Source organism: Colias croceus, chromosome 26 (assembly GCF_905220415.1).
Source record: "Colias croceus chromosome 26, ilColCroc2.1".
Taxonomy (NCBI): Eukaryota; Metazoa; Arthropoda; class Insecta; order Lepidoptera; family Pieridae; genus Colias; species Colias croceus.
In genome coordinates this window covers 4,251,579-4,275,306 of record NC_059562.1, presented here as the reverse complement: position 1 = coordinate 4,275,306, position 23,728 = coordinate 4,251,579, and the positions used below count along the sequence as shown (strand labels likewise).

Below are 23,728 nucleotides of genomic sequence, written 5' to 3'. Positions count from 1 at the left end.
TTTGAACGCGCTAATCTCAGGAAATACTGGTCCGATTTGAAATATTATTTCGGTGTTAGATAACCCACTTATCGAGGAAGGCTATAGGCTATAAATCATCACGCTAAGACCAACAGGAGACCGAAGGGTACAGCTAGTACTGAATAAGTGAGTCAACGCTATTTATTGCATTTTTAAGGAAAAGACACATTAACTGACACTTTTGTCACTCAATCATAACACCGTATCTTAGCTATGAAATATTACCCTTCTATGCCATAAACCCAGCCTTACACCGGACAGGAGGTAGAAATAAATAAAACATGACCATTTCCCTAAAACGGTTCGCTGTGGACATCTTTATAAGCTACCCCTTAGAGCGCTGAATTAAATAGCTGTATATAACTGTTAAACTGATCCTAAATTGCGCAAGTGAAGGTTTTCGTACTGACACATAAAAAGAATTATTTAGGGTTAAATGATACAGCTCGAATTATCGTACAATAAACAAAACATACCTATAGTATAATGCAGTTTCAGTGTACTTTTAGAAACTAGACCTTGCCTATTTATGTTATGAAACTAATACTTCCAAAAAACTATTCCTATAATAGGTATTTTGGAATTATTACATTCAGAAAATAAATATATAGTAGATATAGAATCCGGCTTGATAATACTGTTTTGTAAAAGCTCTTTCTTATTGCAAAGCTCAATTTTTTTTTTAAATCTTTATTTTTTAAAAGAGGATTTGTTCATAATCTGAACATGTCATCCCCAAAGGAACAAAAGCTCAATTTTATATTTTACATTTACATTATGGTCGCTATAAAAATTACCTTACCGATGTATCAAAATAAGCAAAAGAATTCATGTGTATCACCGTAAACGCTTTATAACAAAAAGCGCGGACATAAAATAAAAACGGAATTAAAGGCTAAATCGGTAGACAACCGCAAAAAGCCATACCGCGAAATTTAGACTGGCGAAAATAAAACAATAAACGGGATTATTCATTTATGCGTGCCCCGTTCCGTACGTACCGTTTCCGTTAAGGGACAGACAGAAAAACGAAACTGTGGAATTCTAAATTGATCTCTGGCTTGCGACAGGGTGGTTTGTGGTCAAGGTCTATAGGGAATGCAGGGTCGAATATGACACAGGCCATTTATAGAGGCAAAGCATTTTTTGATGGACATTGGACGCAGTTACGGATTGATTGCACGCTTGAGAGAGGTTCAAATGATAGATATGATATAACTAGCTGTGCCCCGCGGTTTTTACCCGAATTGCTCCGCTTCTGTTGTTCGTAGCGTGATGATATAATATAGCCTATAGCCTTCCTCGATAAATGGGTATAATATCACCGAAATAATTTTTCAAATTGGCCCAGTAGTTCCTGAGATTAGTGCGTTCAAACAAAAAAAAACTCTTCAGTTAATAATATCACCAAGCTTATACCATATTATAAGCTTTTTCTGCAAAAAACTGGGACAAAATTTGAAATGTGGTTGGGCTAATATAGGTACGTTATGATTATTCCCTTGCAATATAACATTATACACTAGCCTAACTGTTTGTGCAAATACATGCATATAATTCAACACAGATATGCCTGAAATTCTAGCTTTAGTTAGGCATAAATACCTTATCAGATTACCTTAACAGCACAATACATTGGCGCATCAATCAAACTCGTCTGCTGTGAACATTCATCTTCCTCTAAACCTGTTATCCGTCGTGTATTTCCTAGACCTCTCATAGTTTATAATACAAAAGGCAAGGAAGAAACCCCTATGGATATTAAATGTTTTTAATGTAATTAGTGATACAATCATCTTTTATAAAAAGGAAAAAAACATGCCTAAGTGAATCCGGAGAACATTTTGATAATTTTTTAAACGTCCATAATAATTTACTTTGAAAGATACAGCTAATAAGCTATAAAAAATTACTCACTTTTATTCTACACAACGCAGGTTTTATTAATTGGCAGTTAACAGTTAACACAAAACCTGACAAACAGTTGTATCGTCACGACTCACGAGCGAGCCGGGATTCGAACCCACACTAATAACCACCAAAATACTGAACAGATAGCTAAATTAAATCATGCCACACTTAACGTCAATAATGAAAACATGAATTTTATTCGCATTTCAATTTTGGGATGAGTAATTCGAATTATTCATGTCAAATTGATTATGGGATTATAACGAAACGGTCTGCAATATTATTACAGCAATTTGACGCTAGATTATTTTTGAACATCTGTAAAAACTATTACGGTATAGATAAAGTTTGTACCAAACAACAGCAAGCAATACAATTGAATCAAAACCAATATAAATTTTAGTGTAGCATTAAATGTAGCTTCTGCAGAATTCACTAAAAATACACTAACGATGTTCAATAGAATGGTAAGAGAAAACCTCGGATAAAACACAAATGCGAGCTCAACGAAGGCACACGTAATAATTCTCTCAATGTTGAAACCTCTCCAATTATAATGACATTCACATTGAATATATCTTTCAATGTCACAACAAAAAGTGGGACACATGGAGTGCTATTTATTATACAGAATATTCAAATGTCACAGCTAGATTCAACGTCGCATGCAGCAAGATGCAGCCCGCATACTTAATGATCACTTTGCATATGATTATTGTATCCATCTAAGATGCCGAGCTATGCAACTTACCTTGGGATCTAAGCGAGATGGAGTAAGGTGATGTATATAATCCTGAAGTTAAAGCTACAGCAATTAGAAACAAAAACAATAGTAATCCTTTTCTAAATGTAGGTATCTTACGTGACAGATTTTAAAAGTTCTACATTTTGATTTATTCATCTGATATATGTTTCTTTATATTTCAAGCTCCAATATTACAAGAGTACCACCACAAAGTACAGAATTTAAAAGCGCAAGTAACTCCAAAATGATAACAAAGAGACGTAAAGATTCACAAGAAATATTCTTCATATTTCTCGCAGCTTCTCAACTTAAACCATATATTTGAAGTGCAGACAATTCATTTTTCAAAGCGATCGCGGTAGAGTTGGCGCGACTTGGGAACTTTGCTGAAGTTACTCGTAAACTCCGATATTCGGATCCGTTCGACCGGTACCAGACTCGGTTAAATTTCATAATTCCACTCCGCTCTTACATCGTAATATATCTTCGGGGGTTTATATATTTCTTTGTGTTTATTGTTTACATTTCTACTTCCGACGCTTCAATACTTTGGCAGTTATAAACGATGTAAAGCGTTGAAGTTTATTTTGCCATTAATAAAAAATACATTTATTGTGGATGACGATGGGATTCCATTATTTATGAGCGAGGTTTTTACTTCAGAAGATTCATTTTTAATGTAATAATAAAAATTAGGTTACATTACTTACTTTGTAAAACATTTCCTCGTAAAATTTTCAAAAACGTTCGAAAGAAAGCATATGATAATGTGGTTATAAGACTTTGTGCTGTCATTTCAGTGTGCTCACGTCTCGATGCCGTTGCTGACGGTAATTTAATCGCAGAGAATATATCCCAAGGTATGTGTCTCAGAACCGCATTGGCAACGGTTGTTGGCGGGCTAAAGGACGTATAGTGATTTTAGGTGTCTCACAGGGAGTTATATTTGGACTACTACTCTTTCGTATTCACGTTAACGTTCAACTGCCAGTTTAGACGTTGAACTTTGAAAAATAATTAAATCAAACGTAACTAATTTGAAATGGCATATTTTTGCTAATAATCATTTAATCTTCAATAAGGTAAAGTTACGAATGCAATCAAAGTTTTATGTTGTAAAATTGTTCGCGTGAGAACAGCGTGAAAGCATGAATATGGTTTTATATGATTCCGAAAACGAAAAACTTTTGGAATCCGATATGAGATGCAAATAGACACCGTACACGTTCGCTGAATAAGCTAACACAAAAGTTTAGTTATAACAACTTAGGAATGCAGGAAGAAAATTAGTTTCTTTGATCCTTTTATGCAATAAAATACAAATTAAACATGAAATTTCACATAAAATCAAGCGAATAAGATCCTACTCAATAAAATTGTACAAATGTAATTGCCGAAAACAGATTTTTGAACAGAAAATAAAAGTGGCATACCAATGAAACATGTCCATACATCAGAAGCTCGAACTCATTTGGATATTTACATAAGAACATTAAGTACATTATATGAGTCCTTTGAAGATCACACGTCTAATTAATGTATAGTAATTAATTTACGCACCGCTGGCTTCTGTGGAAACTTGGTCTGTGAATTCATGCGAATAACATCTGTGTATGTTTAGATAATATAGATTTTACAACAAGTGCTCTTTTTATTGGTGTCGTTCAAGCTTTAACATCGAAACATGTGGAGATACTGCTATTGACGTAACTAGCTGTTCGCCCCGAATCCGTGAGATTTAAACTAAGGATAAATAATAAATTTATTCTAATTCCGCGAGATTTAAACTAAGGATAAATAACAAATTTATTCTAATTCCGCGAGATTTAAACTAAGGATAAATAATAAATAAAAAAAAAGTATCTGAAGGAATTATTAGTTTATGATAGAATATCGTATATCGAAGTAGTTTTTAAGCATACCTATTAACAAAAAAATGTACAAAAATGTTAACATTGGTTTCGATCAATTTTGTGTTGATTTAGATTTAAAAAACAATTCGTAAAGTGAACTAGAAATACAGAACTTGGTAGAAATGATGTTAAAAATATGAGATTCAACTAGATATGTAATCTAATGTAAATGTTTCACGCGCATTCACTTATTCATAATGACACGAAACCTAAATATGAGGCAAAATTTATCCACATTTGGCTTCGAGTCGAAAACCATTTAATCTAGCTCTTGAAGTAGGTCAGTAGAGTCACAATAAGTATAAAAATGTTGTAAACTACGTGAAAATATAAGTTAGATATTAATTACTATCTAATTAAAGTGAAGTTTAGATTGTCTGATAGATAACTATATCTATCAGACAATCTGCTACTAAGCAGAGTGGAGTGATAAGACCGCTTTTAATGAGATAGGGGAAGGAGGCCTAAAGTGGGCACAGAGCCTAAAGCGGGCACTCAGTATAGTATCGGAATTTTAAATAATGGCGCGCGCGCGACGCGTGAGCACGATCCCCACACCCCTAGCCCACCTCGCGGCAGTCGTTTGATTCGCTTGCGAGCACGCATTTACAAGCTGCAACAAATAAATGTTTTTCGATGATTTTTGAAAAATATTGCAAGGTATGTAATATGTGTTCTTTTTATTTTGGTGTTTACAATCCTTTAATAAAAATTTGTAAGTTATTAAGTGGCTATCTGGCCGTATTTTAGTTCCATAAAAATCCACGTGTCTAAAAATTTTGATGTTAGAATTTCGTCTGAACCTTTCATATGTCGAAAAAGGCAAAGCGGGCAGGGTAAAGCGGGCACGCGCCCGCTTTGCCCCGTCCGCTAAAATTCACTTACATTCTTTCTTTCATTCATTACACACACATACATTCTTTTGTTAATTTGCTTTTTCCTTTCATATGGTTAGTAAATATAAGCGTAAAACTTCACAAGCCTCATGGCAACGCTCAATTATGCAGCAAGCAATGCGAGAAGTGCAAGAGTTAGGAAAACCTGTCAAAAAAGTAGCAACTAAATATGGGATTCCAAGAACGACATTGCAAAGACATCTTAAATCGTTCGTGTAATGAGCTTGGTAGGTTAACTACTGTTTTTTCTACGGAACAAGATATGGAGCTTTTGGAATACGTGGACTCTTTATTTTACGGGCTGTCTAAATAAGAATTTATGGAACTTGTATACTTACCTATTAGGTACATTAGGTATTTTAGGAATTATTTTGTTTAAAATACTTGTCGTTCACATGTTATGCCGACCTTTATAATTTGTTTCATCATTAATGACAATTATAAATTTATTTTTAATTTTGTAATGATTATTTTTTTAAGTAACTAATTTTGTAATGATATTTTGTAATGATATTTTTTTAAGTTCCTTTGTTTTTTGTTTCATATATAAATTTAAAAATAATTGTGTGACTGTTTGAAATACATAACTTATAAAATATTTTTGTCTTTTACTCTATTCATTTTATATATTATTTGTGGCTGTATATTTTGAAATCTGCTGTTTAAATCCAGGCCTGCCCGCTTTACCCAACTACTGCCCGTTTTGCCCTAAACGAAAGCCCGCTTTAGGCCACCCCTTCAGGCAAAGCAGGCAATCGTAGGCTTTTAGTAATCTGTTAATAATTATTATATACTTTAACTTTTGACAAATTTAACCTCTTAGCATTCAAAAGTATTTAGTAATGGAACTTTTTGCAAAAAAATAAATGGTTTAACTTCTTTTCAAACTTCATTTTTTTTAATTTTCCGGTAAGGTGCCCCCTTTGGGCCCACTTCCACATCTTAACTAGGTCCTTGACTTTTACAAGCGGTATACAATAAGGTATAAATTTAATAATTCTGAATTCTCACTTTGAACATTCAGCAAAATACGAAACACTCGTATATCCAAAACTATTGCTTATATTGAGTGAAAATATTCAACGACGAAAATCCCCAGAAAGTCGTGGATCCCCTATCCTCAGGTGACTTCATAATGCCTAGACCGCAAGATAAACTTAGGAACGGCTATATTTACCTCTCTGCAAATTTTGGCAAACTTATATTAAGATGGTATGTTTGATAGTGTGTAATGAGAAACCGGAGCAGCTAATAAGTCTTCTGATTCTAATAATGAAGAAAGTTCGTCAATTTTGTTTGATCTAGATAAGAACACGTGTTTTCATACAGATGTAGAATTAAAGGAATGGAGGTAGGAACGTTTAACAGATAGCTAATTGCTTCTTTAAATAATAGTAATAAAGTTATATATCGCTGAAAGTTTCTCAAGAATCTTTAAAGGATTCAAAACGCAATGTTGTTAAATTACAAATTCTAACCTATTTATTCGATTTATTTGTAAATATAAAAAATAAATTGTATTCGCAAAAAAATGATGAAAACACGATGAAATTTTTATGTTGTTATTTGTGTAAGGAGTGCCTGTAGGCTGAATAACGTAAATATGAACAAAGTTTCTATGAAACAAGATCTGGAGCGCAAGCCAATCGACAAAAACTATAACAATCCTCAAAACTACGGATAAATGTTTGCATAAAATGTAATATTTAACAACATAAAAGCCATTCACATAAAATGAACAAAGCTATAAATTAAGATTGTCGCAAACAAGATATCAAAAATTCAATAGTTTAAAACGTTGCATTTGCCGTTCTTTCAAATGGAAATATCATTTTAGCCAAGAATACAAACTTGGAATATTTTCTTCATATTTGAATAAATATTCTCTTGCTGCAATAACTGTGTGCAACGATACTGTTAACATTTACACATAAAACACACTACAAATATTATACGTTCCTTAAATATAAGCTGAAACGTATTGCATTATTCGCTGAACCATACGCTTGGTATTTTTAATTGAATTGGTATTATGGAATGTCCAACACTAATTGATATACTGCTAAAATGGTAACATCAAAAGGGGATCGGATATTGCGGAATAGTTATGGATTCTAATATTAGTGTGACATAAGTAACTAGAGCCTGATTTAAACATTCACTACCATTTTTGTACTTTTAAAATTGGAACTGATTATCATTATTTTTTTTTTGTTGGTACCATAGATGTTAATAATACTGCAGAGCTTACACTGTCTTTTTACAGTTTATGTGAGTGAGTGCATATAGCTACTACAAATTACTGCTATCAGCGAATATAATTCTAGACCACTCAATACAACATTGGTATCTCAAGAAACAAACAAGAACAAGTTTCCAAATCAGCGTAACCATGCGCACAACTTTACCGGATTAATCCAGTTTCTATACCAGAACGTCCCGGTTGTAATCCAGTTCGGGGCGGTTAGAGGCGGTCCGGTCCGGTTTTAGCCGGTTATATCTGATTTGAAATTATAAGCGATGAGCTACGCTTTACTGTTTCGCCGCAGTCGGGGGATACAACTTGCTTTGCGGACTTCTTGTTTGTTATTTTAGTTAAATAATAAATTTAAAACTGTCTAGATTGATTTTGTTGCATTCAATTTTATAGTGATTAATTTAAAACAAAAATACCGGTCGAAAGTTAATAAGATGACTTGTACTTGGTCTCGTGTACATCTCAATTCGCATTAAATTTAACAAGGCTAATAAATTACAAATTTATCTTCATAAAACATGAAACCTAAAATGCCCGCCAAAAATGATTACCCGAAAGATCAATCTTGCGAAACATAGCATTGAACTGCCATTATATCATTAAAACACCTCGTAATGTGTTGAGACGAAGAAAATTGCTTCCAATTATGTAAGATGGCCACTTATTAGAAGTTACAATGAAAGCGATACCGTTAACACTTGAACTATTAGTTAGATGTTAATACTACTACAGTCAAGTATAGAATCAGATGGCTGCTGAAATTACTACCTACGTGTAATGTAGCTTCATTTGAAGCTTGTTATAGGAAATACGTGTTCATTTGCTTCACAGAACTGTGCATTTTCTATGGGAGTTTAAACATTATTTTTCAGAGAATTGTTTGATGTATTTTACTAGTTTTTGTGGTAAATGATAGAAACTTTCTAGTCACACCTTTGTAAATTTGTAAAAACATTCTCATGTAGGTGATTTTAACAGCAACTTTCATGGAATTATTTAATGAAATTTCACTATTATATTTGGATTTGAGATAATTAAATTTGTGCTAACTGAATGCTGATAATACCTACCCTATCAGTGACAGTTCTGCGAATTGCGAATAACATTATTGTAGGTTAATAAAAAAGTAATGTATCATCATCAGTTCTGGCTATTTATTAACCCACGTTTTTATCACGTTACATGTATGAATTGAATGTTGAATATATATTATTGTCAAGAATAAAATGTTATATTTTTCACTTGTAATAATATACATTTAAGACTAGGAGGCTTTGAGCATTTGATCATACTAACATTATGAACGCAAAAGTTTGTAATAATGTTTGCATGTTTGTTACTCTTTCATGTAATGTAGCTAATCTGATCTGTATGAAATTTGGCACAGAGATATATCACTGTCTACCTTAGCACATAGACTGAAGACCACGCGAGTGACACCGCTGGTTCCAGCTAGTGTCAAATTATAAACATCTGGCTTCGCCCGCTTTTTCTAAAACCTAATAAATTATGTACTTTAACCGAATGCGAATCACTCTATCTATTAAAAAAGCATCAAAATCCGTTACGTAGTTTAAAGATTTAAGGATATACAGGGACAGAGAAAGCGACTTTGTTATATACCATAGTGATAAGAACTTTCGCAGTTTCTCACCGCCATATTTTTATCCATAAACAATTGTTCAGTTAAACGCACCGTGGCAAGTGTTAGCTACACCGGGGCACTATAATCACGGCAACTTTGCGTCGTATTGCAATGTGAACTAATTGGTTCATACCTTGTAATTTGCATTGAGCGGCTGCAATCAAATGCACTTCATTATCTGACGGTGGCTGAGGATATGATATGGTATACTTTTTGTTTTACATTGTATTTCCGTTAAGATACGATGTGCGATTTTATTAACCTGTATTAACATAACTTTTAGCATTAGATATATAGGAATAATTTCTGGAAATCGAACCAAAAATCCATATATCTTCGGTTAGATTTCTTCCAGAAATACTTATGAATCGTCGTAATATATTTTTAACATTTGCCAAGACCCAAGACTTCTTAGCTATAGCACGAATGGGCTAAACAGAATATTAAAAAAGTGATCTCAACGTTCTCATATTAGGGGGGGGTAGGTGGTCAGCGAAAATTCAGCTATTCGGGCCTGAGGTAAGCGGTGAGGGGGTCCGCGTTTAGTATGGAATCAATGTGCTGGAAACTAAAAATCGTAAGCGCCATTCACATTTTTATCAAAAAGTGAATGAAAATATTTAGTATTTTCTAAATCTAAAACAGTCACGAAATCGAGAAGGTAAATACCTATGTATTTATGATTTTATACGAATTATTATCGTAAAATACGGTTGTAATGAGCATTTATATGTGGGGATGGTGTAAATGAAAAGCCAAATTCGCCCAATCGATTTATTTCCCAGACACCGGTTACATATCAAAAATACATTTTAACAATCCTCCATTACATCGTACCTACCAAAAAACACAAAGTCAAGTCATAGACAACATAGATCGTTTTACAGTCTACAGATAACATATCCACAGATTAAATAATAGAAAAGCACAGACTAAAAATAAAAGTAGTTATGAAATACAATCTTAATTATTTATCCTATTCCCACACGGTCATCCTGCAGAATCATCTGTCCCAGATGAGTCAACAGTCGTAGATGATCAATATGGTAAGTAGACAATGGTAAATCACCTTTATCTATTACATGTAGAAATCCTTCCTTCTTTCCTCTTTTATTTGAATTAAGTATACATTCCACGCAATTATCAATGTTTGTTTTAATCTTTTCTTTTAAATTCTCCATATAATAATTTCTATTTATTAATTCCTCAGTCTTAACACAACCAAAATGTCCGTTTTCATGATGATTTCTTATAATTTCATTTTGCATTTTCTTAGGTACAACCATTAATTTATTTCCATCTTTAATCTTCCATAACATTCCATTCTTCTTTTTTGCAAGCACTATTGGACTAGCATAATCAGACTTAGGTACTTGTTTTTATTATTCCTTCATCAAGCCATTCTTTAATCTGTTTGTCAACAATGTTAAGCTCCAAAGGTGACAATCGTCGTGGATTCTGATAAACTGGTACATCATCGGTTAATAATATTTTAAGTTTTACATTTGATGCTTTAGTACATCTTTTGGGGTTATATTCTTTTATAATATTCTGTATTTTATTCTTATATTCTTTGTTTTCAATATTTGTGATATCTTCATTTTCATTCTCTAGCATTGTAAGGTGTAATATTCTTGTTGCAGTGATAGTTCCAGATTTAAAATTGATTTCTACTTCTTTCAGTACAGGATTTCCTAATATAATGTTGACAGGGATAGCGCCATCATCAACAACATAAAATAAAGTTTCAAAATAACAATCATCAATTTCAATTTTCGCTGTGAAAGATCCTTTTGTATAAATTTCCTTTTCAGCTATTCCAGTTAAAGTTTCTGTTGTTCCTGAACTATAAGATAACAATTTTTCACCTTGAATCTTCCTAAAATAAGACATAATTATTAAATTAGCATCGCTTCCGGTATCAATCAGGGCTTCTACATCAATATTATTTATTTTCAGCTTCTTGAAAGGTCTCACATCAATATTATTTTTAGTTGACATAATTTCCAAACTCTTTTTTATACTTTTAGAACATTCAGTTGATTTATGGCCAAACAAGTTGCATTTAAAACATTTAATGCCTTTAGTACAATTAGGCGACTCATGATCTAAATCTCCACAATTGAAACATCTCTTTACTCGTAGTGTTTTTTGAATTTTCATGCCAATGGACTTTGATACTGAATTACTTTGAATCTTATTAGGTGAATATGATTTTTTCTTAATTTCTGAATAAATGTCTAATTTCTTTCTGAATTCTTTAATGTTACAAGCGCCATATAAAATATTTTTGTTGGACTCACTGTCTTTAATACCGTCGATGACATATTCCATCAGGGCTTCATCTTCAACATTCCCAAGTACTGCAAGTTCCTTCATATGTAAAAAATATTGCTGATGAGTCTCATTCATCTTCATCCGGCGAGTTGAAAGTCTCTTGTGAACAGTTGCACTGTTCAACTTCTTACCAAATTCCTCACGGAGCTCAGACTTAAGTGTATCCCACGTGGTGGTCCCACTTAGTGAACGTAAAAATAGCTTGGCGGTTCCCGCGAGAAGCCGCTTCGAAAATATGAGTTTTTCTATTTCGCCCCATTGCATTAAAGAGGAAATATCTTCAAAATCTTTTACGAATGTTTCGATGCCATAGGCATCATCACCCGAAAATGGCGTCATTGATTTCTCTAAGTCATTGAAGGAAATACGCGGCGATGGTTCACCACAATCATCATCATCTTTTACTCGTTTCGGCGGCATGTTGAATAATGTAAATAAAAAGTTTTATAGTCTTCAAGTCGTAATCGTATAATCATAAGCTTCTTTAAATCTTAGTCTTCGTTCGTAATTCGTAAATTCTTAATCAGGTTAAATCACCGGCATCATAGTCTTCGTCTGTTTTTTCTTTATTCCACCATCCCGTATCCCGGACGAGCCCCCAAATTATGTGGGGATGGTGTAAATGAAAAGCCAAATTCGCCCAATCGATTTATTTCCCAGACACCGGTTACATATCAAAAATACATTTTAACAATCCTCCATTACATCGTACCTACCAAAAAACACAAAGTCAAGTCATAGACAACATAGATCGTTTTACAGTCTACAGATAACATATCCACAGATTAAATAATAGAAAAGCACAGACTAAAAATAAAAGTAGTTATGAAATACAATCTTAATTATTTATCCTATTCCCACATATATGATATTTTAGAGGTAACTTCAGGATTTTTTTTATCTACCAAAATTTTTCCAATCGTGTTTTGGAAACAGTCATCCCCATCACTTATACGTTCTGTAATACATATTTGAAATTTCAGTTCGAAAAAACTTCAATATTTTCAATTATAGCTCATAGAAAACAGTCCATTTTGCCGTGTTCACCTACTAAGGGCCCTTAAATCTATAAAGTACACAATATTCAGAAATCGGTATTTTTTTGGTAGATTATTGTGATCCGCTTTGCGCTTGCGCAATGCGCTTTGGACATCGTAGTGTAAATAAATCAAACAAACTTTTAGATTACAGAGAAAAGGATATTTTTTATTCTTAATTAATGTGTATTTTAGTGTTCTTTGTAAGTAAGCTTTTGATTTAATAACATTTCTCACGATGGACATTTTATTAAAGCTGAGTTCCTCAAAAGTTATTTCTAGATTTATTCTAAAAGTTATTGCAATATAAAGATCTATTATTAAGAATTCCTTTTTAATAATTAAACATAGGTCTAATAAACAGACATCGAATTTGTAGTAGCCAAAGCTAAAACATTCATGTTAACCTATATAAACTACATTAATAAATATCATATGGTGGTCTATTACAAGACCGTAACTAAATCTTAATTAATGGATCGGATAGTTTAATGTTCCAAATAATGAGCCATAATGAGTGAGATTCTCGCATGTGGTAGACGTATGTTTAAATGTAACAAAAACGGTATTCGTATTACGCTTAAAAGAACAATATATCATAATGGGCTTCAAAATAGAGTAAAATGTGTTTAAAATATATGATTTAATTAAATTGATAAGATTTCAATTTAGTTTCAAGATTAGGTACCTACCTATCTATTTTTTAAGTGAAAATTCTTTAGGCGCGTTGAGAGTAAAATTTCAAGGTAGCGTCATGGCAATACCGTCACGTCATGGAATAAGGCGACGATTTTGTTGTCTTTGTATCATGCTATAGTAGTTTCACATCTGACACGTGTGCTCGGCACCTGCTCTTTTTTTTTGGTATTCAACAAATAATGCTTAAAAACTTCAATACAATAATAATAAAGTTTTCAACTTACTATTATTAACTATTATTAAAGTAGAATAATCGATTAATACAGACCATGACTTTGAAACAAAAGTCAAAGTTAAGTTACTCAAGTGAATGTCAAGTTATTGTTCCCTTAATAATTGATTAATTGTGGTAAAAAATCGTAATTCCAAAAATAACATAACGACCCAAATTACCTTCAAAGGTTTAAGGTCATTCTTTGCCCTATGAGGCTTGAATTTTGTTATTATATCAATGATTATAACAATAATATAACAATACACGTGAACTGCTAGACCAATTTCGTTAATCCTTTTCTGATGTGTATTATAGTGAAAAAGTTTCTAATGAAATCAAAAGTTAAAACGGTTGCGCGAAAATTAGGAATATAATTATAAGAAAACTTTACGATTGATTTTACTTTTGTAATGTAACAGGAATTCGAGGTAATTATTACGAACTATATTAATACGGAAAATAGTATAGTTATAGTACCTACCTATAGTTAAATATCCATTTAAATACATATTATTAAAGCGCATCCAAAATTCGTATATCTTCAATACATTGCGCTATTGGTCCAAGTAAATCTAATACGAGACTCAAGCTTACATCGTATAAATAATGTAATAAATCATGTAAATTCTATATTTGATATTCAATTCCTTCGTACAAAAGCAAGTTATTAGGTTAAGCTTGTATGTAAATGTTACAGAATTTGGATGTGATGATAAATCACTTATATCTGTCTATATAAATTAAAATTACATTTTGATAAAACCACGGAAAAACAAACTTTAATATCATGACATAATACAAATTTTTATTTTTGTCATCAAAATTAAAAATCAGTTCATCATCTTCACGAAGATTAGATAAGATACTATGCAATCTCACTTTTCACAAAATAATAGACATAAATCGTTTTGTAAGCTATTTACTATAAAATTTATATTAATTTAATATTTCAAATGCGCATTTTTATTATTAACCTATAACTTTTTTCCTTCATGATCAATACGAACGTTTTATTCATTCGAATCATTTATAATATTATGGAAATAAAAGAAAAAACTGCAACGATTTATTCGCAAATAAATCGATAAAGTTTAAATCGGCAATGAAATAAACGGCTAACAGTTACCGATATAAAGTTTAAAATAACAATAACGATTATTAATAACACTTGTTTTAACTGATAAGCAAATTGCCGTGATATAACTACATATTTGTGACAGTCAAAACTGCTGTATCGATTATGACTTAATTGTATTCATTAAAAGTCCGATGAATGTGAGTGTGAGTAATTGTTTATAATTAATAAATACCCCTTAGGGTAAATCAGAGATATAACTGTAAAACAAAGTTGTGCAATTAATAAAATATTGAGTTGTTCGTAATATGTTTATTAACATGGTGATCATTTATCTGGGTAGGTACTTATCTAACTGGTTGGAGATGAAACACTTAGCTGATTTTTCAATCGTTGGTTAAAACTTATTCATCGAATAACGTATTAAACTACCATTTAAAAAATGTATTCTAATTCTCCGTATTTGACAGTTTACAGGTGACATATTAAAATGTTCGTGTAATACTTTATTGGACGGATAAATTCTGTGCCTCCAGTGAATAAGGGAATAACTCAAAAACAGCACTTTTCAGGAGAGACAAAAAACTATATATCAACACTAAATCTTTATAACTTCAAATTTTTAAGCTTGTATGGGTAAGATATGATGTTAGACTTTAGTTTTACATATGAACAGATATTGTAACAACCCCATAAATATACTTTTTTCGTGTTTTTTTGTAGTTGTTCCCTTATGAACGAGTACTTCATGGAATAACTCAATGTATTCACATAAGGTTTTTTTTGCTCTTTGCAATATAACGACTTATGCCCTAATGCACTATGTTCATAGTCGCATAACACGACTTAAATTATTGCCAGTTTTGGTTTTATAGAAATGATGCGACTTATTATGCTTGAAATTTGTGTACTTTATGACTCAATTGAGGCCTTTTAGTGGAACAACCATGCATGTAGTTTGAAAAACGAATAAAATCAACGGATTTTTTATCGTTATTAGATATAATAAAAACAAAACAACATGTAGGTGTTTATGCATTTAACCCTAGAAGTCCAATCTACGTAAATTTAATGTACACCGCGGCGAAATAACTTTGTCTTTTCTATATTATTTACCATCGAATCGCTTCGAAATCCAGAAACAACTCATTAGCCGTCGAGACCTAGCAGTACATAGTTGGCTCATCCCGGTAAATTCCGCCATTTTGTAGTAAAGAGGATGTTGTACGTCATTTTGACGTATAATTGGGCTTTTCGTAACTTTTACGATTGTTTAAAAAAAAATATTTTGTGTTGATTTATTTGAATATTTTTATTCCAAGTCACGTTTTACATGATATAGTATTATATACTATATATTGAGTATAAAATAGGATCCAGAAAACTTTAACACTAGGACGAAAAACCTTCAATTTTAGTAAATGACGATTATTGTCCTCCGCTGGATTTGGACTCCAAGCAAGAGGATTGGGTGGCTGAAGATGTTGTCCGGAGAAAAACCGAATATATCATGGTGGTTATACATTGAGGATACAAGCACTATTAAGAGATAAGAGAAGCTCGAAAACCATATTCCTGTAGGTATGTTCAGTTACCTTACAGGGAAAGTTATAGGTGGTCAGTGGCAATATTTTACGGCATGATATGGAATTTTAACAATTTATCTTATAATATCAAAATAATATAGATAAATAAAGAAAAAACAATGAGCTGCAAAGATTTTATGAAAAAATTAAGCACAGATTTGAAGGTGCCTTGGATGCAAATACGACTTGAAGAGACTCTACGTGGCAATATCCAAATTTTTTCAAAATATATGGTACCTGCAGAGTATCCTTAATATGTTTAGTGTTTACGATAATGCAGGACCAAAATAGTTTCGATATTGCGGATTTTTTTCCTATAAAAAGACAAATTACAGTGGCTAAAACGCTATATGAGAGAGAACACAATATTCATAATTGTCAAGACTGGTTATAAATTTTTTTTTCTATGCGTCTATAATTATAGTATTATTGTAGTTAGATTAAATAAAAAAAAAGATTAAAAACTAGTTATTTTTTATAAAACTTACCCAAATATAAGAAGAAAATATTATAAGTTTAACATTTTTGTTGGCTTTTTTTAGATTATTCAATTATCGTTCTGTATTTATATAAACAAGGAGTATAATATTAGCACTTAATGTGTTAATTAAAACTGTATTTTTAATAGATACTATTGCAAAAAATAGTTAACTTCCATAGAAATATTATTAGTATCCCAAGTTAACTGATAAATAAAAAAAGATTGAAAAATATTATTAAGCAAAAAGGAATAGTGTCCGTTGTTTCCGTGCAGTATTCAAATAGACCAATAGTAACACGGCATTAATGCAAAACTGTCTCATGTCGTCACTTGAACCAATGACACAGAGTTGTTCCTTTATGCTCATGTTAGAAAAATGACACAACTGCGTTTATACTAAAATAGTGTTAGCACGGATGGAACAAAATTGAATTAAGTCTTTATTCAAAAAGTATAACTACACATATGTCTTTGTGTTAGTGGGTTATTTTGAGTCGAGACGAATAGTTCCTTTGCGATTGCCTAAAATGATGGATAAGGTAACTTATACCGTTTATCACACCCTACTTATACCGTTTGGGTCATTCGAAAAACTGGGTTAGGATGCAGCTAGAGATATGACCTTTTGATATGTTGTGTATTTTGACGAGCTGAATCCAATGGTGCAATAAAAACCAAAGGGAATAACTCGTCTTACTCCCTTATTCACTGGAGGCACAGAATTTTAACCAAGGATTGAAAAATCGGCCCTTAGTGTTTCATCTCTAACCAGTTAGATAAGTACCTTAAAGATCACCATGTTAATAATACGCCGTCAAAAACAAAATCAATAATTTTAAAGTTAAAATCTTACTGCGACCTTTGTTTCAAACGCTGTAAGCTTTTGAAATGCCCCATTCTATGTACCTAATGCAAACCAAACATAAGCTTCTTAAAATACATTACGGGTGCAATCAATAAACAAAAACTAAAAGGGGAATTCCATTATAATTTCAGCACTATTAAAACTTTAAATGTGACATAAAAACAAAATTAATGGCGGGCAATTTCCGTGGAAGTGAAGAAAAATACTCGTTAGTAAGTTTAACATTGATTGCGTCTAGGCAAATCGCCCGCGCCGTACTAGCGATCATTTAACCTAATTACTGCGTCTGACGTGTATAAGTCATAAGCTGTAGCGATTTAAATATTTACTAGCTTTTCCCCGCGGCTTCGCCTTCGCGGCTTCGATATGTAACAATCTTAATCAAAAACCATTCAATAATTAAAACGCATTATTATCCGTTGCGAAGTTTTCAAACAAAATTATTAGATCTTTAATAATGCCTTTACGTACAGTGATTTTGTTTCATAATATGAAGTGATGGTATAGAAACATAACTGAGTTGATTTAAATGACCACTTACTTACGAAAACAGACTGTAATAACTTATAATTTTCTACAATTTTAAGCCGAAGTTAGGACACTAGAAAATGACCATTTTAAGCACGGTAACTATTGAATTGTGTCAGATATACATCGACTTCACCAATAAAATATTAAATTAAATATTGGTCTTCAGGAATAATAATTAACCTAATTAATCAACAAAAAGCCTTTAATTCAGTTTAATTTGTTATTTAAGTGACTATTAAAATCCACCTATTTCTTATGACTTGGACCGAGCAAAAACTTATTTACTGTATTTATTATTAATGTGCATTTAGCGTGCGACGGTAGCCCAGTTACAGAGATTAAGTACAAACTTACATAAATATAACATATTAGTGTATTTCATGAACTTGGATAGAAACAAGTGTAATAAACAAAACTATTATTGTACGGGACGACATCTAATTATTGTTTAATGTAGAAATAATATTTATTAGGGTGTGGCCAAATTGTGAGAGGTTAGCGATTTATAATAAGAAATATAATATGTGGTTTTCAATTCAAATAATATTTATTTACAAGAATGAACTCTATACCATCCTTTGTTTTGTATTAAAGTAAGAAAATCACAAAAAATACATATTAAGTATGTAAAAAAATGAATACGACCAACAAAACAACATTACTTAAGTACGACATTTACATTTATATTTTATAAACATAATTTCTATGAGTATAAACTTATACCTCGTATACACCGTTTCACCTAAAGCGTAATATTTTCCGAAGATACTATATTACCTACATCATATTATTATAGTAAGTAGGTATAGAAAATACAATTGACAATCGTCAAACAGAAATTATCCCAACATAAATCCAACCAATCACAACGCTATTCTAAAACGTCAATTGGCAATTGTAATCAATCCGGGGTTACCAGATAAAATCACAATTTCGGTACATTAACCCGTCATCAGAATCCATTTTCTTAAGATTAAGTTCGTGGCCTGAAGCGATAATGCGAATTTTAATTAACCCTTAGAATCTTGTTTTGATAACCGACACTATGTGACATTCAAATTGGAACCCTTTGACATTGGTTTCTAATATCAAATTCAATTAATCTCAAATGAGTCTTTGACGTGTTACTTCCAAATCAGCTTTTGTATTGAACGTTGTTTTATACACAAGCAGTAGGGTAAGGGTGTTTTCATTGTGTTCTATAGAAATTATAATTAAATTATGAATGAAAAATATTATATCTTCAATCATTCATGTCAATGAGAAAAATTATGTTCCTATGGATTTTTAATTAAATTTTGAAGGTTCAATGTACGATTAAATAGTATTAATATTTTTTCTACAAAATCATTATATAAAACTATCCCGGTATATTAACAGTTATATTGGCATTATTATTTAGGTTATTACAGAAATGTTGAAAATTATTACGGGAAAATATTAATTGTATCACAAAGTTTAACACAACAAATAACCAAAAACACAATAGATATTTCAAATCGTTCCAACTGAAGAGAGTAATAAAACATATGCAAATATTCGATGTGCTTGAAAAATGCTAGTTCAGATTACAGCTTTTACAACAGAATATTAAAGTAAAATAATTTAAAACAACCATTTATCTAAGCTCTGTGACGGGTAGCGACCGCTAGGGTTGTCACAATGTTTGTTTTAAATCGATTTTCAGTAATAATAAAAAATTGCAATGAATAACGTGGTGGTGGATCAGTAACTTTCGGTTTAAATTTAAGTTGAGGTTCGAGGTATTAAGGTAACTGAAACAGGCATACAGAAATAGTTGTCTAATCATGTGTTGGACTGTGAATTTAATTATGTAAATTTATTTAGACTGTAATCAACTTATGCTGTGAGAATGGTAAAAATGATTTTTATACCTAATACAAAAAGTTTTCTGTTATAACTTGCCGTTGCCAACCCTATGTTTCACGTTAGGCTAATTGAGTTATGTTTGCGAAATGACTAATCTAGACGTTTTGTAGATTGCCCGGTCTGTAATTAGAACGTCGGGAATTTGAAATTATTAATCTGATGCTTTTTTTTTAATTTCCATTTTTGCGTGTGAAATGTTTTCAAAAACATGGCTGAAGCGGTTATTAAGCTTTTTTTCTACAAGAATTATTTCGTTACGACTACGGATTTAATCACATTAAAGTTAGTTTAATTGAAGTACGTAATTGCGAAAATTCAACTGGTACTTTATTCTATTAAACATTGTGTTTTACAATTGCATATCTAACTGCTAATGTACTAGCGGTCCGCCCCGGCTTCGCCCGTGATACGTATTTACGTTTTCTCTAAATAAGAACAATCCTCGTACTACAAGGAATATAATAAAAAATGAATTATCGAAATCGGTCCACCCGTTCACGCGTGATGCCGTGACCAAGAAAAACGGGTTTCATTTTTATATTTAAAGACAAAAATTATTTATACCTTACATTAATAACAGTTACGTATACTTTCGGATTATTCGCAATCCACGTTACGGGCAACAAATCTGAATAAGACTTGATACCTCGTGAGATAAAACTTAATTAGATTTGTTTAACTAATTTTAGTTAAACCCACGGTTGAAGCTGTGTTATTTGGTAACAATGTGCAAATAAATTGAGTTTCAATTTAATTGGAAAGCTATCAAATTTCCTGAAATGGTAAAATTTGAATTTATATTTTTTTGTTTTTATGGCATTCAAATGCTTTATAAATATAAATTTATAAAGGATAGAAAAAATTCGATCACGAGGCGGGACTTGAACCCGCATCCTTCGCGCCATTCCGGGGCGGATGCCTAACCAACTCAGCCACTCGTGACCCGCCTGAGCAATCGAATTTATTCTATCCTTTCAGTTTTATGTGTCTTAAGGGACACACCGCGCGCCATCTATTGAGATGATTTAACAACCATTTCAACCAATATGAAGCACTTTTCAGTGAATACAATATTGTAACGATGGAACACGACCTTTTCTTGAATTTATATTTTTTTGTTTTTATGGCATTCAAATGCTTTATAAATATAAATTTATAATTAGATTGCTCAGGCGGGTCACGAGTGGCTGAGTTGGTTAGGCATCCGCCCCGGAATGGCGCGAAGGATGCGGGTTCAAGTCCCGCCTCGTGATCGAATTTTTTCTATCCTTTATAAATTTATATGGTAAAATTTTCGAATCTATTTTTAGTAGATATTTTTAAAGTATGCTGCATTTAAATTTTTCGTTTTCAGTTTAAATATCTAAGTACTTACATATCAAGGCGACAGGCAACACCTTATTTACCTAATATATCACTTACATAATAAAACGAAGAAGCTTTGTATGAGTATGCACATTGATTTACCTGAAACAAAAAAAAATATATTATAATGTGCCCTTTTCCAATCAACAAATATTTTGAATTTAACCTAAGTTCTAAATGATTCAATATACCTACCTGTATTCCCAATATTTGAGACACACTTAATCTAAAACATAGTTCAATAACTATCTATACAACCAAACAAACAAAAACCATCGAGCTACGACACTGCCGCATCCAATAATTGCGAAAAACTTGTAATATATGCTTGAAAAAAGCTCACATTTCCTTGGTACACCCGATACCGCCCACTCTGAATATCGTAAATCATATACGAGTGCGAGGTATTCCACGATATATCACTATATCTAGGGTATTGCGTGTGAGGATTTATTATACTGAACTGGGTTTTGCTGCGACTTTGCTTGTGTTTTTTTTTAATAAAATAAAAAGCTATTGCGGTAGAATAGTAGCAGTTCGGATATTGTACAATACTCATAAGAAGGTATTTTATGCAACTACTGAACTCGTAAGTTTAAAATAAACTACTGTTTACAGATTAATTATTCGATATTCATTTAAACTAATAACTAAGCTCGAAGCAGTATTGCAATTAATTTTACTTCTATAAAATTAATACTTCTATTTATATGTATACAGACTTCTAAATCGAAATCTCATATTTTTTTTAGGACTAATCATCGAACCCACATACCACATAATCTCAAGCAATGTCAACATCTTATTACTAATTCACAACACAATACAAAGTTTGAAATACATCCAATTCAATTTACTCTGATCGGATAAAACCTCCTAGTGGACCGAAATTTGACAGAATCTAATCGGAGGTGTTGACGGAGGTTTTTATATTATTATCATATTTTTTCCTTACGACTTACTTGGGCAAAATAAAAAGAAAATCTAACCTATTCGTAGAAAGGCTAAATTTTTTGTATAAATCTGCTCTCTCAATTTATATTGTAATAGGTATTTCGTTTGAAATATTATTATGTTATAATGATAGTTTTAATTTAATCTGACTATTTGTTTGAGTCAAACTATTCATAAATTTTAGTAGATAACACTAACTTCTTCTTGCTCTAATAAAAGTTTAATTGTTCAATTTTTTGTAGTATTTGGGCGTCATTGTCACTACATAGTATAAAGTAAAGTCGCTTCCCGTTTCTGTCTATATGTACCTATGTATGCTTAAATTTTTAAAACTAAAGGATTTTAATGCAGTTTATTTTTATAGATAGAGTGATTCAAGGATGGTTTTTGTATGTGATTTATTAGGTTTTAGACAAAGCGGGCGAAGCCGCGGGAGGAAATCTAGTACACAATAAAATTGGAATAGTCTCAAAAGTTAAAGTGGAAGATGCAGTCCTCACAACTCAATTAACGCAGCCGCCGGCACGTACTAGACAATTGTTTATTAATTATTCCACGACCTCCATCTTTAATAGCAGTCTGAAAACTTGTACAAGTGGTACATACGAGTTGGTTATGATTTCGAGGACTATACCCTAAGAATAATGTTTGGATACACAATTTAGGGTAGATTTTGCACGAAACTTGTATTATTAACAAAATTTAAATAAGTTGATATGTTTCCAAATAGATAATCCTAGGACACGATTTTATTGATATATTTTCAATAGATACTTATACCTACTAAACGTCTAATGCACATAAATACATAATGCTATCGGTAAATATACGACATAAGTAAAAATATCTTGAATAGACGAAAGCGTAATTTTTATACCAAAATACGAAGAAAATGGTTTCGTTATAACTCAATAAAAAACTCTACATTACACATTATATAAATTTTACCAAGGAACATCCTTAAAGCAGTTTTTCCGTACTAAATAATAATCCTACACAAAGTACATACAGATAATAGTTTCCGTGTCCGTCAGTGTTGACTGTTGACATCTAATACAAACGCAGTGGACACTTTTATTACACCTTCATGTCCATTTGTGCTTTTCCACGGTCTGTCCGTCTCTTTAAGAATATTATATCAAACAAATGTGTTTAAACGGAAAATACTTTTTTATTATGTAAATACTTTTTAACAAGGGACATGATATGTGACACACATTAGGTGTAAAGTCATAGGTACGTTAAATAAAAATTATCTAATTTTGATAATTATCTAAACTGTTTGAATACACTTATATACTTTTGC

At 31.8% G+C, this 23,728-nt stretch overlaps 2 protein-coding genes across 3 annotated transcripts in view; both read right to left on the bottom strand.

Moving 5' to 3' along the window:
• Positions 1-23,728, bottom strand: part of LOC123703500 (latrophilin Cirl) — a 265,780-nt gene that overhangs the window by 76,387 nt on the left and 165,665 nt on the right. The gene's annotated exons all lie outside the window — the stretch shown is intronic.
• On the bottom strand, positions 10,901-12,584 carry LOC123703501. Its single transcript, XM_045651527.1, has 2 exons — positions 11,692-12,584; positions 10,901-11,267 (listed from the first exon to the last, which is right to left on the bottom strand). The coding sequence occupies exons 1-2, from the start codon at positions 12,143-12,145 to the stop codon at positions 11,212-11,214; spliced, it is 510 nt and encodes a 169-aa protein (XP_045507483.1). The 5' UTR covers positions 12,146-12,584; the 3' UTR covers positions 10,901-11,211.

What these genes read in the sequence shown, in the direction of transcription:
- LOC123703501 (XM_045651527.1), bottom strand. Translation starts at nt 12,145, where the DNA reads ATGCCGCCGAAACGAGTAAAAGATGATGATGATTGTGGTGAACCATCG. An exon ending in CATCGACGGTATTAAAGACA is followed by an intron (nt 11,268 to 11,691) that starts GTGAGTCCAACA and finishes GTCTTATTTTAG; the next exon opens with GAAGATTCAAGGTGAAAAAT.